Here is a 15,454-nt window from a genome sequence, read left to right on the forward strand (position 1 = left end):
CCATACAAAGACAAAGCAACCCAGGAACCTGGTACATCATGATCTGGCCAAGACCTTCCTAATTTCCCATACCACAGTCTACCCACTTCCTAGCGTGCACAATGACCAATCCCACACATCTAAATAGCCGCATGCCCATGCGTCTCAAATGGTAACCCAAAGCAGACAAACCCAACAGCAACCCATAATGCAGCACTTGCATATATTGGCGCCGGTGTGAACCCTGTCTGCGAAGCAATCAAACTAGCACAGAGCCCACCAAACCTTAATAATGAAGCAGCAGTGCCGGTACCTGTTCCTCGATGTGGAGCGGGAAAGGATTCCGGCGTGAAGGCGTACATGATTGCGTATTCTGCAACATTATCAGTATGTGGAGAGTTGTAGAGATGAGGGACTGGGGTACACGTACCGAAATTCCCCAAAATGCCTGTTATACATGCGAATGCTAGACTGGAAGTTGGATTACTGACTCCCACATATGCGAAGAGGAAGACGCCCGTGATGATGGAAGAAATGCCCATCATCCACCGCCGACCGAAGAAGGTGGTTACGAAGTAAGCTGCAGAGAGGGGCCCGACGATGCCGACAGCGGACTCGATGCAGTAGTTTCTGTAAGTAGTGTAGAGGGAGTCGTCCGATGAGAATTTTGTGGCGAGGTAGGAGGGGAGGAAGTTAAAGTAGAGGGGATAGGCGATGCCTTCATGCATAGTTAGTTTATATTTCTGGTAAGTATATTGGGGGGGTGCGGTACTTACCAATTGTCAGCCAAATAAGCCAGACGATACCAGTATGGATACCAAGTTTTCTCGTAGCAAAGAGTGCCTGATAGTGCGTGGACCGAAAGTCTTTCATGTTCTCCTTGATGATTTCCTTGGTGGTCAAACCCGGGCCCTGTGCAGACGTATTGGATTCATTGGTAATTCCTAGTCGGGCGTCAATCTCCTGAAACATGCCGATATTCAGAGGCTCTGGCTTTCCGTTCTGGCGAGCGACGTAGTTGACGGAGTCGACGGCGGCTTGGTCCTTGCCTTTGGAGAGGAGGTAGCGGGGAGTTTCGGGAAGCTTAAAGATGAAGATGCGGATGACGGTAAAGGCGAGGGATAGAGCACCTAGGGTGATTAGGGTGTATCTCCTGCATTTGTTAGATGCTTGGTAGTAGCAGATAGAACTCTCAGGACATACCATCCCATATTCTCACTTCGATGACATGTTGCTGGTGTAGAATCGGTTGGACAGCTGTAGTTGGCGAGAAAGACCCAGGCCAGGAGCGACACGATCAGTTGGCCCAAGTTCCACCAGGCCGATAGGGCTGTCAGGAGGTATTGGTGACTAGCCAACCTCATTTAGTATCATTGACACCAACAGACTGAAGGAATACCTACCTCCCAGGAACAAACTCGAGAAAGATCATCGAATCTACCGGGACATTACCACCCGCTGCGGTGCCGATGACAGCCCACATGGCGCTAAAGGCCAGAAAGCTTTCAGTGCCTGCAGCACCACACAGGAAGATACCTGCAATCAGGAGGGTCGAGTTGAACGCGGGCTTCCGGCCGATCAAGTCGCTAGAGATACCCCAGAACGAAGCACCGAGAATCAAGCCCGTATAGTAGGCAACGGAGCTGTAGCTGACCTGGACAATACCGGGGAACTCGAGTTCAATAGGCGGTTGAACGCTGCTGATGCCTTGTGATGCAAACTATGTCTCTGTTTTTAGTGGAAGCAATCCCTGATAGTAGAACAGCGACACGAACGTTATCCACGATCCATCCAAACCCTGTCACGACGAAGAGCTTCCATTGAAATCTGCACTCATCAGTATTCAATCCCTACCTGACGACAATGGCGAAGACAAGAACGCACCTTCCCATCCCAATTTCCTCCATACACTTCCCCACCAACTCCGACTTCAGCCGATATGCTTCTGTAGTAGAGGAGCCATAGAACTGCTGCACATCCGGGTCATCCAGTATGACTCCCTTCTCCTCACCCACAATACTGTTGGCATATTGCTGAGCCGAGTCAGGCTTTTTCTCCTGCTGTATGCTGTCCATTTTGATGAATGGGTGTGCATTTTTGTGAGCATGATGGCATAAGACTGGCGATCAAATAAGATTCGACATAGGTAGGATTAGGGTTGCTGTACGGGTGCCTGGACCAGTTCCGGCTTACTGACGCAGCTGATTACGGCTAGTCAGTTACACGACATCAATAGTATCTTATCGATTGTCAAGGGTGGGGGATCGCTATCTGTGCCAGCTTGTGTGGCTGCCGTTTGGACCTCCACCTCCACTTCTGAGTCTGAAGATTCGGCCACTGGTTATCGAGGATTGGTAATCAATTAGAGGGTTAATAGAGAGTAATAACGACAAGTTGGGCTTATTGTTTGTGGGGACTTACGATGCTACGAGGCATAATGTCATGAGTATAGATGATGGTGTGGTCAAGAAGATAATCATAATTCATTGGCTTAGAAGCAAGCAAGCTATGGACAAATATACAACAGCCATTACATGAGTATTCAGGCACCCACCGCCGCTGTAGCTGGCGCCGTCTCCATCTTCAGCTTCGCCTTCTCCTCCATCTCCTTTTTATACTGCTCCGCCCGTCCGTAGCTCTCCTTATACGAAGCCGTCACCATGTCCTCAACGGTGATAGGTGGATACTTCGGTGCCTCTCCCTCCGCGCGACAGTTGGGCAGACACTCGCACAGGTAATCAGGGTTACCACTGAAGAAGAACGGAATAGAGTATCGCTCGCGGCCAGACTTGTTAATAACGCGATGAATGTTGGATTTGTACCGGTCGTTGGCCATGCGCATGAACAGGTTGCCGAGATTGACTACGTAGGCACCAGGAACTGGTTGAACCTGCATCGCAGATCTGTTAGATGACGCCCATTTGACAATAAAACAGGGATATAGCACCCACATCAAGCCACTGGCCAGTAGGTGCATCCAGAACCTGCAATCCATCCACCTCATCCTGCAGAAGCAGCGTAATGCATCCGAAATCGGTATGTGCGCCAATACCTCGGTTTAGCTTCTCATCTGCATCCTTAGGTTGCGCAGGATAATGCAGCATGCGCATAGTTGCGACCGCTCCGTCGGTGAGTGGGTCGAAGTAATCCTCATTTACATCCAAAGTCAAAGCCAGAAGAGACAGGACGTCCTTGGCCAAGTCAAATACCGCATTGTAGTATTCCATCGATGTGCGTTGGAAATCTTCCTTATCGGGCACAGTCGGTGGCCACTGGTTCGGACCGCTGTTGAGCTTTTTCTGAATGTAGTAGGGATGATCTTCGGGGATTTCCTGGCCGATGTACAAGCCTTCTTTGAGTTCGGGGCCGGTGCCTACTTCGAGCATCTGCGAGCGGAGGAGTTCGTAACCGCGGTTGAAACTGTTGTTGTCTGCATTCCAAATCTTGGTTAGTGATGAAAAGGACGGAGTATAAAAAGATATGGTTACTCTTATCGATCTTGAGCTTCTCTTCCAGCGGGAGGTCGAAGAATCGCTCGGCACAGCGCATAACACGACGCTGTAGGTCGAGTGGCACGCGATGGCCGGTGATCTGGAAGAAGCCATTGTAGAGGCAGCAGTTGCGGACGGCCTCAACCAGTTGGGCCTTGGCCTCGCTGTCGCCTCCGTAGAAGGGGGAAAAATCAAGGATTGGGGGAGCGCTGGGAGCCATTGTGTCGTTGGGTATTGTTGTTGCTTGTTACTTGATGCTATTCTGGTATCTCAGGTGAATATATCCAGCTTCAGTGGACTGTAATCATCCATAATCTGAGTGCAATCTCGGACAGAAGACCGAGGGGCCTGCTCATTCCCTCCATTTTCGGGGTCTGGTATAGACAAGAGTGGGGGTAGGATGGGGCAACGATAAAGCTTGCAAAGGTCGGGTGATAAGAATGCGGAGAAGCTGAGAGATGGCCACTTCTTGCCACTTATCTCTCGGGATTCTGAAGCTGCAGCTCGATAACCCCAGATCGGCACGGGTAGCCTAATCGGGCAATGCCTGTGCCTCCTTGCAGGTTACACAGATAGCAGACAATGCCATTGGTATATAGAATGCAGCCAGCTGGCAGATGATCGGATTTGAAATGAGGGTTGTCCTGTCCGCGTTTCATTCTCGTAATGGCTTTCACCGATACCGTCGAAAAGGAGGCCATTTCGGCCGAGCCTACGATGAAGTCTGGAGAGAGTAGTATCTACATCGACCGTGATGCGGAACGGTCGTATGGTGAGTAGAATGAATTACTTCTTGCTACAGATACTGATTGTTTCAGTGCGAAAGGTGGACTTTTTCGTCCTGCCACTCCTCTGTTTGGTGAGCATGGTGTCCGAGTCGGCGACCAGCTACTGACAGTGTAGATGTACTTTTTTGACTGCATGGACCGCGTATGTAGTATCTTCTTGTAGTTATCTGGTCACTGCTAATAGAATCAGAGTAACCTGGCAAACGCCAAAACTGATGGTCTAGACGAGGATATTCACCTGGTCGGGAATGACTATTCGTTGATGGTGCTGTTATTCTACATCCCCTTCGGGTTGTGCGACTTGCCATGGAATCTGCTTCTCAAGCGGTACTCCGGACGCTATGTGCTGTCTTTTAGTAGGTAATCTTCTGGTATCCTTCGATATCAGCTAACTTGTCAGTGACTGTGGTCTGGGGAATCCTCGCTCTCTGCCAATGTGCCGTCAAGGACTTTGGTGGGATGATCGCCGTGCGGATGATCCTAGGGTGAGTTTCCTGCCTTCAGCTGTATCGGGATCTAACAGAGGCAGAGTGTTCGAGGCAGGCTTCTTTGCCGGGGCGACATTTTATATGACTCTCTTCTACACGCGAGGCGAGATGGGCTTCCGGCTGGCCATCATGCAGTCCTTTGCGGTGCTCGCATCCGCCTTCAGCGGACTCATCTCCTTCGGCGTGTTTCAGATCCACGATCCAGCTGTGAAAGGCTGGCAATGGCTGTTCATCATTGAAGGTTCAATGACCTTCCTCATGGGAATCATCTCGTTTTTCTGGTTGCCCGGGAATCCACGCACTGCATGGTTTCTCAACGAGCGTGAACGGGCTGCGGCAACGGCACGGTTACTGCGCGACACATCAGCCGAGGTGGACACCAAACTGGATTTGAAGGTTGCATTCGAGACATGGAAGGACTGGAAGTTCCCCATCTGGTGCATCATTACATTCACTTATCCGGTGGCATATGCGACCGCGATGAACTTTTTCCCGTTGGTAGGACATGAACTTGCTCACAGCCAGAGAAGAAGCTAACAGAATAGATTGTCGAACGACTGGGATTTTCCACAGTCAAAACAAACCTCTGGACGGTCGCTCCAAACCTGGTAGGCGCGGTGGTACTTCTCTGTGTGGCCAAGTCGTCGGATCACTTCCGCGAGCGAACATTCCACATTGTGTTCTCGCTGGTGATATCGCTAGTCGGGATGGTCATCCTGGCGACAATCGATGTCCTGAGTCACAAGGGAGTGTCATATTTCGCCTGTTTTCTGATGGCAGCAGGGTCATATATCCCATCGTGTCTCGTGCATGCGTGGCATAACAACAATAATATGCATGAGAACTCGCGTGCTGCCAACACGGGTTTCTTTGTAGGGTTGGGCAATTTGGCGGGGATCTTAAGTGCCGCGACGTTCCGCACGCAATACGCTCCGAAGTAAGTAGCCTAACTACCTGGAACCTAGAGACGACTAACAGTGTAGGTATATTCCCACGTTGGTTGCTACCTGCTGCTGCAACGGGGTGTGTATTGTGGTGGTGATCGCACTGGGGCTGTGGATGCGACGGGAGAATGGGCGACGCGATCGCCAACAAGGCCGAAGAGTGCGTCCGGGAGAAGTGGATACACGTCAGTTGGCAGAGGGAGAAAAGAGTCCGGATTGGCGGTACTTTCTGTAAGGTTAAAGATCTAGATAGGCCTATCTCGATTGGTGTGATTTCATTGATAGCTCCGGGATGGCATTCCTGAATTAATAATAATGGACTAGTTAGCGATAAGTGAAACCTTGTCCCCGCAGAAGGTCATTCGTCGATATGCATCTTCAGTCCGCATTCCTGCTTCTCCTCTTTTCCCCTTCAGCTTATCACCGGCTTCGGCCTACCCGAACCGCAGATAAATGAGGTCTTATCCCCGGGATGTGAGTCCCTGCATGCATTCTTCTCCTATATCGCTATATCATGACCCCCCATGAAGTCCCACGTGTGCCACTGGCCCAACTGCGGCAAGACCTTTACTCGCGCAGAGCATCTGCGTCGCCATGCCCTCAATCATGACCAGCCCAGACAAGGTTATACCTGCGAGCGATGCTCCGTGCATTTCCACCGTCCGGATCTACTGAGTAGGTGCTGCGCTACTGCAAGATATCTCGACTCTCTGTCTGACCCGCCAGATCGCCATCTGATGCGCCATGCTAAACGTGACGAGGAAGCTGGAGGCCCTGGCCAAGGAGTGCTGGAGACGAGAAAACGCACTCGCCGTGCGGGAGATGGCACCATCATTACTCGCCCTCCGAAGCGTCAGTCGCGTGCTCGTGCCAGTCACAGCTTGCCTCCATCGTCGTCGGCCTCGTCCTCGTCCATTTCCGTCACCAGCGCCCAAGACTATGGTGCCCCTGTGTCGCCCCCGACGTCGGCGAGCGACCCATCGTCCATGTCGTTGGACGAGCCCGATCCGCTCCTGGCTCCGATGATGCCCAGCGGGCCATTCGAGCCCTATGTTGAGCCCATCCCGGGGCAGTTTGATGCGGCAGATGGCTCCTGGAGTCTCGGACTGGACGGAATGGGCGACTTCTTCAGCCTTGACACTGGTACATCCTCCCAGACCATTTTTGATCGATCTCCAGCTGACCAAATAGCCACCGACTTCAACATGCCCTTTGCGGCCACCCACAACTACAACTGGCTGTTCGACGTCGCCTCACTGGACGACGCCTTCCCTCCCTTCGGCCTCCCACTGGGTCCAGACATGGTCACCTTCGCCGAGGATGCCCCTCCTATCGATGATCCGAAATCATATCTCGAACGCGACGGTTCCTCCGTCCTCCTCCAAGCAGCCTCCTTCGTCGAACGCAGCGACCCGCTCGTCTTCTCCGCGCCCATCCTCGACCCCCAACCAGACACCATCAACCTCGACTGGATGGACGCACCCTCTCTCCTTCAAACCACCCCCCAGCCCCATCTCCCCATCCTCACCGAAGAAGCCCGTCAAGGCATCCTCAACCTCATCGCCCAAGCACCACCCCTGACCATCGACGGCCAACCCACCCCACTCGACTCCCCTCTCCTCTCCCTCCCCTCCCTCCAATCCTACAGCGACCTCTTCTTCACGCGCTTCAACACAACCTATCCCCTCCTGCACCAACCCACCTTCTCCCCATCCACCACCACCCCAGTCCTCCTCGCCGCCATCCTCTCCATGGGCGCCACCTACAGCAGCCGCGAAGCGCACCAACTCGCCGTAGGCATCCACGACTCCCTCCGCAACCAACTCTTCTGCCACGCCGACTTCTCACCGCAGCCCGACCTCTGGGTCCTACAAGCCATGCTCCTAATCGACTGCTTCGGGAAGATGCGCGCGGGGCCGAAACAGCGCGAACGCGCCCAGCTCTTCCACTGCGTCTTGATCAAACTCATCCGACGAAGCGACTGCTGCGCCATTCGCCACACACCCAACCCCAGCACTGCCACCACAGATACGGATATCGACACCCTCTGGCGTACCGCCATGCACGACGAGCAGAAAAAGCGCGTTGCCCTGCACTGCTTCATGTGGGATACACAGCACGCAGTCCTCTTCTCCCAGTCCCTGTGCATGTCCGCGTTCGAAATTAGATCCGCTCTGCCCTGTTCCCAGAGTTCATGGGAAGCGTGCACGGCGAGTGACTGGGCGCATCATGCATCTATGGAACCACCACCAAGAATGTTCCTCTCCGTGCTAAAGGGATACATTACCCCCTCTGCGATGGCCCGGCCACGCGATCTGAATACCCTGGCACGGATCGTCGTCCTACACGGACTCATGTCCGTCTCAGCAGACTTGAAAAGACGGGACCAGACGACGTTACGTGCTGAGACGCCCGAAAGAGTGGGTGCTTGGACGCGACGCATGGGGAGATCGTATGATCTATGGAAAGTAGATTTCGATGCTGATTGCCTGGCAATGAAGTTGAACTTCGGACAGCATCCCGGGGAGGACATGGGTGGGTCGAGACGAGGTGGAGCCGGAGGGGTGTTCACGGGGCTGAAGATGGCGGCTTGTGCGCTGTATCGCGCAGCGTGGTTGGCGCTGCAGGTAGAGATACTCGACTTGCAGGTTGCTGCTGGGGCCGGGAGGATCCTGGGGAGGACAGTGACGGAGGGGGATCGGGAGAGGTCGCGACGGGGGTTGAGGAAGTGGTTACTTGGTGGTGGGGAGGGAGCGTTAGGTGCTGCGAGACAGGCAGCGAAGTTGTTGGAGGAAGCGGTGTTGAGCTTGCATGACTGGGAGCAGACGGATGCATTTCATTTCCCGTGGTGTTTGTATTTGGCGACGCTGACCTGTTGGGCGTTTCACGGTGGGGTGAATGGAGATGGTGACGGTGGTGGTAGTGGTAGTGGGGAGAGGGTTACGACGGATCTGGCGAGTTTGATTGTGGCCATGACGACGTGTGGCAGCTTGGGAGATATGGCAGCACTCGGGGGGAAGTATGATACGAGGGGATTGGTGAGGACGATGGCGCAGCAGTTGGCGACGGTGAGGTGGGCGGTGGTGCATGATGCGATGAAGGTGTTGGTGAATTTGGCGAATTGATTGTGGTTCTCTACTCTATATGCGATATCGGGTATGTATGTATGTAGGTTAACTATTCAAGCTTGAACCCTTGCTTCTCGATAACCTTCCGAATGTTCACCCACCCTCCCTGCGCTTGCGATGCAACCCTGCCGGCAACGAACTCGCCCCAGGCCTTCCTCCCAAACTTTGATTCTTCTTCATAGAACGTCCCCAGTGCCTTATCATAGGATGCAACATTATCCTTCTGCCCCTCCTCGTTCCACCGCTCCATATGAAGTACCTCTCGCATCGGCAAACGCGGTTTGATCCGCCTACCAGAGCGCCTGTTCTCTGTATCCGGATACCCAACGGCCATTCCAAACACGCCCCACGTCAACGGCGGCAGGTTCAGCAGTTTACAGACCTCATCTGCATTGTGCCTGAGCGCACCTACATAACAAATTCCCAGACCTAGTGATTCCGCCGCAATGGCAACGTTCTGCGCCGCGATGGCTGAATCCACCGTGCTCATGATGAACATATTCATGTTATCCAACACCGGGGCATCCTGGTGACCATACTGCTCTGACAGGTTCTTGAGACGGCGCAGGTTCGGGCAGAATACCAGGAATAACGGAGCTTGACGGATGAAGTCTTGGTCGGCTGCCAGCGTTGCGATGTTGGATTTATGCTCCGGGTCTTGGATGGCGATGACGTCCCACGTTTGGAGAAGGGAGGAGGTCGAGCCGCTTTGAGCTGCTGTGATGAGAGTTTCTAGTGTTCCTTCGGGGAGCTTGAAAGGGAGGAATGCACGGCAGGATCGGTGGGAGAGGATTGTCGATAAGGTACTGGGGAGAGAGTTTGAGAGGTCGGTTGGGAGAGGGAAGGTGGAGGATTCTGAATCGCGGTAGCGCGCTTCGGCGAGGGGTGAAATTGTCTTGGTCATTTTGAGGACTTTGTAAGGTACTTCGTAAAAAAGATACAATAACAGGGAGAAAGGTGGTAATATGCCCATTCTTATAGAGCTTTGGTTAAACCCCTGCAGTGTCTTTCACACTGTGGATACTACTAGTAAGTATGCTTTCAGATGCTGTGGGGAGGGCGCAAATATCCGTGATTGGTGGGTTGTTGTTCTGTGGGTCTGTTAGACCAATTCTTACCCAATCACAACACAATATCTTCAAAATTCGGTCCATCGGCACAACGCTGTCGATTGATGGTCTCGAAGAGCTGCGAATCACGGTCTTGTTCGCATAGATAATTTCTGAGGTTGAAAACACCCCTGATCAAGCAGAATCTGGAGTCCAATAAGACTGACTTGTGGTTCTTCCGGCGCAGGACTGACGGCTGTCCAGATTCGGTCTAATCTTTTCTGTACCCAAGCTGCATGTCCACCTAGCTTTGCCGCAGATATTGAAGCGATAACATCTCGCACAACTTCCCTCTCCTCGAGCCTTACAGCAACAGCCCCGAGGATAGCCACGGGCCATAGCAGATAAATTGGCGGGTAAATGTCTATCTCCAACGCAGGTACCCTGTGTAAACCCCCTGCTAGGCACGATTGCACTCGCTGGACTCGCTGGCTGGAGGTAATGTTTGGATTCACCTTTTGGAGTAAAATCTGAAGTGCTAGGTAGCATAGCGCGAGAGACATGTCGGCTGAACAGATGAGGTGACTCCAGCGCGACAATTCACAATCTAGACTTCGCCACTTCGTCACTTCCGCGCTGTCAAGCGGTCTGGATAACCGAGACAATTTCGTCACGTCCGCAATAAGAAGAAAGAACTTGTAAGAGGCCTGCAGAATAGTCTGTTCAGAGGCAGAGGCTGGGCTTGTAGGCTTATCAAAATAAAGAGGGAGCCCCAGCTGCTTCCGATCCTCTGGGAGCGCATCAAGTGACGGGTCAAATATCATCATGAGGCATGCTTGGTATAAGAATGACTCGACGCAGATGCGATCAAACGTGGCCGCAGCCTTAGTGCGATATTCGCATGGTCGGCGTTGGGTAAGTAGGAGGCCCGCGGCTTGGACATGCGGCGTGACAGTAGGTATGGCATCTGATCGGCAGGACTACAGTGGTATAGGTTAGCTTGCGTACATGAGAATATAGAAAATCGGATACATGCCTCGAAGCAGGCGAGCAGGGACACAGTTGCGAGAATCCGATCATCACAGCCAGCTTTGGTAATATCAGTTAGTGACATCTGAATGGCATGGATTGCATGCAGATAGCTCTGAAGGGCAAGGTGGGCCGGCCACCGGTCTTTGGTCGGCAGCTGCATTCCGGCCACAGCGACCATTGCCCCAAAAAGAGGAGAGAATTGGGGTGCGAGGCGGAGCATGTGTGTTTTGTCTACCGAGTTGCGTTGTACAAAACGGGGTAAAATCGTGGAGGCAAAATATCGATATAGGTAGGTGCACTCGGATGATGAGAATGGTGCCGGCATCATGATGAGTGGAGGGAGTTGCATTAGCGATACTCCTGATGACGCTACTGTGCGCATAATGGCCTTCGTACCCCGGGAATGCCGGGATCTGCCATCTGGGGGCTGATTATCCTCCGAGGGCCACTTGCAGTCCAGCGAGTTTCGAATGCATGCGCTGCACTGCGGATGAGTCTCGTCGCATTTCTTGCGACGCTTTCGACCTATATATGGTTGGTGAACAAGAGCCGATTTTAGCATGCAAAGAACCTGGCTTACATGGGAAGCAGCCAGTTCGGGTTCGCAGTGTGGCGGGAGGCATTACAGCGCGCGGTGCAAGTTAGACTGTGTAGCGTCCATTCAACCTTCAGATAGGTCTTGGAGTTAGGCAAGATATGTGATTTCCTTGGATGTCGACTGTGTCATCACAATTACTGTTAAATCTGAATGGAGCGGAGGGAATTATTTTGGACATTGGTAGCTAAAGGACGGTTGCGAAGGATATTAGTAATCCGATCATATCCATGGCTTCTGTTCGCTGCTTCGGACATTAAAGTTTAGAAGCTCAGGCGTCCTTCGGCAGAAAGGGCCACCGTTTCGCGGCTGCTTCTGCCGAGATCTCCTCACTCATTGTGTCGATGAACATATTATACAGACATTTGTTCATTTTATTCACCGATTCCCAGTCTTCGGAATGGATCCATCCAGTATTATCAGTGCCAAGCTGCTCCTTGACAAGATCCCAGAGAGACAAGCTATCTTCGTAAAATTGAACTTGTTCTTCATGTCGCTTCAATTCCTCGTCATTAAATTGGATTGGGGAGCTACCCGAAAGCCCCAATAGCTCCCAGTTCTCAGCAATGCGTATTAAGGAGTTCCGTAGTGGAACTAAGGATCCATTCGAAGGAAGCTGGCAACGCGTGAAAGGTTCCCAAAGGCATCGGTCCAAGGCCATTGCATTGAAAACTGGCTTGTTGTGTGCGCGGCACGATATCTCATAGTACTTGGATTGGATCGCTAATGTATGCTCTTCCTTGGCCGATTCCTTTTCATCTGGACCCAGCTCATCAAAATCATCTGGTAACTTGGGGACGTTGGGTCCCGGACGGTAACCTTTTGGCGGTCGAAGAAACTCTGGAAACTGAGCCTGGACAAATAGAGGTGCTGCTTCGGCTGACTGCCAATCGATTATGCCTTCTATTGTCGTGGGGTCGTCTGGGCAGACGAATATGTTTCCGAGGTGCAAGTCAGTGTGCCAGACAGTCGACGCTGCCGATTCCTGAACGCGTGGATGCTGCGAAAGTGCTGGCAATATGAGTTGCATCTTTTGTAAGACATCGCTGTACTCTTTGATAGACTGGTTGTTGCCAAACCTATTCAAGTCGGTACGTACATCATTACATTTTGCTAGGATTCGAGCCGATTCTCGATATGGTGCAGAGAGCGCGAACTCCAAAAGCGATGTCCCTTGACATTGTCAGAACCTAAGGAAGTATGAGAAGATGAACTACTCACATGGCCCAGCATTTTTCCCACTTGAGTCAGCAGATACAGTGTAAGATAGATCAACTGACGGACCTATACAGAATAGCTTATTCGGGTCCAAACCTGAGGGAAGGAGGCAGCGTGGGTAGCTGGATGGCAAAGACTCCTGCAGGAAGAGACCTCCATATGCGGGCAATTGTAAACTTTGGAGCACCTTCTCCATTTCCAAGATCTTATCGATTAATCGATACCGCTGCAATGTGTTCATGGTCCTCCATTTCTCTGCTAGTGGTACTCCGCGAATCTTTTCCATCAGAATATACTCAGCACCTACGGGGTTCGTTGGGTCTGAAGACCAGTCGTAGACTTGAGGAACTGGAGTTGATATATGAGATCGCACTAGACAATACAATTAGATATTCAAGCTCCGACTCATAGCAATCATAGAAAGCATACAGAACTTCAATGTTGCCACTTCGCACTCGGTTGTCAGTACCGGCGGACCAGCATTTGGGCAAGGAATCTTGGCTATGACTTCATTGCCATCGTCCATCGTGAGAAGGAAAGCCTTGCTGAAGTTCCCTTCCATTTTGGCGATGCCTATACATCTTGTTTCAGAACTGAATAGCGATGCAGCTTGTGAGCAGAGGTGATCAATGTTGAATTTTACATATCGTTGCTCAAGTTGGTGTTTTTCATCTACCAGCCATCTCCGGGAAGTGTATCTGAATAGATATTCTTCGTTGTCTGCCGATCGCTGCTTAGTAAATCCCGAGAGAATTGGGTCATATTTTACTCACGGTGTTTGTCAATTGCTCTTTCTATATGAGGCGCTGCGGCCTGGAAAGTACGATTGATGAACAGATTGTATCGAGCAGCACAATCCAAGCTGATGCCACTTGGCCGATGTGACCGACGACAGAATAATGGTAGCTTCCGCATAACTTACCAGAGCGAGGCAACTCGTTATGACTTTGAGGCCCCTAATGGGTAGGGAAACTCTGAAGGGAGAGGCACATTGTGACTCCTTGCTTTGATCGGCATGCAAATCACGTGCTGAGGACAAGCAGGGATTGCGAATCAATAGATGACAAAGAAGCTTCCTAAAGTTGTGATATCAGGTCGCTTGCTACTATAGAATTTATCTTTCATCAATAGGAATACATTCTATTCACGTGTTAGCGGAAAACTCTTATTGAGGTGATCAATGCCCTGGCAATAGTAATTTCTGACGATGAAGTACTATGCTACCAACCAGTATGCTCACAATAGATATTTTCCTGTCCCGTGGTCACCCGTATTCTTCCAGACTGGCTCGAACTCTTTTTAGTACTGAATTCTAACACACATTTACTAGTACTAATGATAGTTCCAGGCTTATTGTCAACCCATCTCATAGCAGGCTGGTCAATGCAGAATGTCTCAGTCATTTATCTCTCTATAAGTTTTACTATACACTCAATGCCGGATAATCCGTGTACCCCTTCTCCTTAGGGTCAGCTCCATAAAATGTTGCCCGATCATACTTATTCAATTGTGCACCCTCCATCAACCTCTTAGGTAGATCGGGGTTTGCGATAAACCACCTTCCAAAAGCCACCGCATCAGCCCCATCCTCAACGACCTTCTGCTTTGCTCCCTCACCATCAAAGTTCCCAGCCGCAATGAACCCAATTCCAGCCTGCTTGAAGATAGCTCTGAACGGATCCAAACTGACCTTGCCCTTACCAGGCAACGAACCCATCTTGGCCCCCTCGTCCAACACCTCATCAAAGCGTGGCTCGATCATATGCGCGTATGCAATCCCAGGGGTCTCTCTGGCAATCATCTGACAGATAACCTGCCAGTTATCCTGAGGATTGGAGTCCCTCGTATCTTGGAAGTAGTTATACGGCGACAAGCGCACGCCAACTTTATCCGCACCAACAGCATCACATACAGCCTTGATCGCCTCGATGACGATTCTCGCTCTTTTCTCCGCAGAACCACCGTATTCGTCTGTACGCGTGTTCACATTATCATGCAGGAACTGGTCGAGCAAGTATCCATTCGCAGCATGGACCTCCACTCCATCGAAGCCGGCTTCAATGGCACGGGTTGCGGCAGCGGCGTACTCTGCCACGGTGGCCTGGATCTCAGGGATAGTCATTGCACGGGGCGGAGTAGCCGCGTATGGCTCTCCGGTGAGTGCATTCCCAGTCATGGGAATGTCGCTGGATGAGAGAGGGGTTTGGCCCTCGATAAAGGCCGGTACTGTTGCGCGTCCGACGTGCCATAGTTGGCAGACGATGAGGCCGCCTTTGGCGTGGACGGCGGAGGTGACATCTTTCCAAGCGTTTATTTGGGAGGGGGTGAAGATTCCAGGAACACCAGGGTAGCCTGCTGCCTGTGGAACACTATATTAGAGAAGGATAAAGAGGAGTAATGGTGGTAGACTTACATGGCGGCTGATGGGAGTTGCTTCGGTGAGTTGGAGACCACCCGGTGATGCTCTTTGGCTATAGTATTCGGTCATAAGGGCATTGGGGACATACACGCCCTCTGATTCTTGGGTGGCGCGCATCCGCGTGCATGGGGCTTGCACAACGCGATGAGAAAGGGAGAGAGACCCTAGCTTCAGGGGATGAAAGAGGTTGTCGATCGGAGTGATAGAGCCCATTTTGCAGTATTATCTATGTGACTGTCTGGATTGGATGTTGCTTTGCTATAGAATGGGTATAGCTACGGTACATATAGGATGTCTATAGACAGCGAATGCAAATTCTCTAC

At 51.7% G+C, this 15,454-nt stretch overlaps 6 protein-coding genes across 6 annotated transcripts; 1 reads left to right on the plus strand and 5 right to left on the minus strand.

Annotated features, from left to right (window-relative positions):
* On the minus strand, positions 1-3,736 carry BO88DRAFT_443496 (Clavaminate synthase-like protein). Its single transcript, XM_025710025.1, has 10 exons — positions 3,468-3,736; positions 2,931-3,409; positions 2,530-2,869; positions 2,203-2,316; positions 1,839-1,975; positions 1,383-1,699; positions 1,183-1,329; positions 756-1,132; positions 410-697; positions 1-352 (listed from the first exon to the last, which is right to left on the minus strand). The coding sequence occupies exons 1-10, from the start codon at positions 3,688-3,690 to the stop codon at positions 120-122; spliced, it is 2,655 nt and encodes an 884-aa protein (XP_025563255.1). The 5' UTR covers positions 3,691-3,736; the 3' UTR covers positions 1-119.
* A 351-nt stretch (positions 3,737-4,087) lies between these two features.
* On the plus strand, positions 4,088-8,864 carry BO88DRAFT_443497 (MFS transporter/fungal specific transcription factor domain-containing protein; the record flags this gene model as incomplete). Its single annotated transcript, XM_025710026.1, has 13 exons — positions 4,088-4,108; positions 4,164-4,242; positions 4,289-4,329; positions 4,449-4,614; positions 4,659-4,743; positions 4,788-5,244; positions 5,292-5,376; positions 5,530-5,683; positions 5,730-5,875; positions 6,045-6,148; positions 6,221-6,314; positions 6,417-6,833; positions 6,882-8,864. 13 exons carry the CDS (start codon positions 4,088-4,090, stop codon positions 8,813-8,815), a joined length of 3,783 nt encoding a protein of 1,260 aa, XP_025563256.1. The 3' UTR covers positions 8,816-8,864.
* Positions 8,865-8,867: 3 nt separating this feature from the next.
* Positions 8,868-9,722, minus strand: BO88DRAFT_339322 (NADPH-dependent oxidoreductase; the record flags this gene model as incomplete). Its single annotated transcript, XM_025703022.1, has 1 exon — positions 8,868-9,722. One exon carries the CDS (start codon positions 9,720-9,722, stop codon positions 8,868-8,870), a length of 855 nt encoding a protein of 284 aa, XP_025563257.1.
* Positions 9,723-9,902: 180 nt separating this feature from the next.
* BO88DRAFT_34731 (Zn(II)2Cys6 transcription factor) lies at positions 9,903-11,613 on the minus strand. The gene is made up of 2 exons (XM_025703373.1): positions 10,904-11,613; positions 9,903-10,847 (listed from the first exon to the last, which is right to left on the minus strand). The coding sequence occupies exons 1-2, from the start codon at positions 11,459-11,461 to the stop codon at positions 10,014-10,016; spliced, it is 1,392 nt and encodes a 463-aa protein (XP_025563258.1). The 5' UTR covers positions 11,462-11,613; the 3' UTR covers positions 9,903-10,013.
* Positions 11,614-13,861, minus strand: BO88DRAFT_34730 (uncharacterized protein). Its single transcript, XM_025703371.1, has 4 exons — positions 13,486-13,861; positions 13,142-13,432; positions 12,716-13,084; positions 11,614-12,667 (listed from the first exon to the last, which is right to left on the minus strand). Exons 1-4 carry the CDS (start codon positions 13,625-13,627, stop codon positions 11,766-11,768), a joined length of 1,704 nt encoding a protein of 567 aa, XP_025563259.1. The 5' UTR covers positions 13,628-13,861; the 3' UTR covers positions 11,614-11,765.
* Positions 13,862-14,135: 274 nt separating this feature from the next.
* BO88DRAFT_387551 (alkene reductase) lies at positions 14,136-15,344 on the minus strand (the record flags this gene model as incomplete). The annotated part of the gene is made up of 2 exons (XM_025704822.1): positions 14,136-15,071; positions 15,126-15,344. The coding sequence occupies 2 exons, from the start codon at positions 15,342-15,344 to the stop codon at positions 14,136-14,138; spliced, it is 1,155 nt and encodes a 384-aa protein (XP_025563260.1).
* Positions 15,345-15,454: the final 110 nt, after the last annotated feature.

This window comes from Aspergillus vadensis, assembly GCF_003184925.1.
Source record: "Aspergillus vadensis CBS 113365 unplaced genomic scaffold BO88scaffold_10, whole genome shotgun sequence".
Lineage (NCBI taxonomy): Eukaryota > Fungi > Ascomycota > Eurotiomycetes > Eurotiales > Aspergillaceae > Aspergillus > Aspergillus vadensis.

Excerpts from the sequence above, each read along its gene's own strand:
- BO88DRAFT_443496 (XM_025710025.1), bottom strand. The coding sequence starts at position 3,690 with ATGGCTCCCAGCGCTCCCCCAATCCTTGATTTTTCCCCCTTCTACGGA. Across the intron at positions 698-755 it reads GCTTATTTGGCTGACAATTG|GCATCGCCTATCCCCTCTAC; the intron begins GTAAGTACCGCA and ends CTATGCATGAAG. Across the intron at positions 353-409 it reads AGGCATTTTGGGGAATTTCG|AATACGCAATCATGTACGCC; the intron begins GTACGTGTACCC and ends ATAATGTTGCAG.
- BO88DRAFT_34731 (XM_025703373.1), bottom strand. The coding sequence starts at position 11,461 with ATGCTAAAATCGGCTCTTGTTCACCAACCATATATAGGTCGAAAGCGT. Across the intron at positions 10,848-10,903 it reads CCCTGCTCGCCTGCTTCGAG|TCCTGCCGATCAGATGCCAT; the intron begins GCATGTATCCGA and ends ATACCACTGTAG.
- BO88DRAFT_34730 (XM_025703371.1), bottom strand. The coding sequence starts at position 13,627 with ATGCGGAAGCTACCATTATTCTGTCGTCGGTCACATCGGCCAAGTGGC. Across the intron at positions 13,433-13,485 it reads AAGAGCAATTGACAAACACC|ACAACGAAGAATATCTATTC; the intron begins GTGAGTAAAATA and ends AGCGATCGGCAG. Across the intron at positions 12,668-12,715 it reads TGGGAAAAATGCTGGGCCAT|GGACATCGCTTTTGGAGTTC; the intron begins GTGAGTAGTTCA and ends GACAATGTCAAG.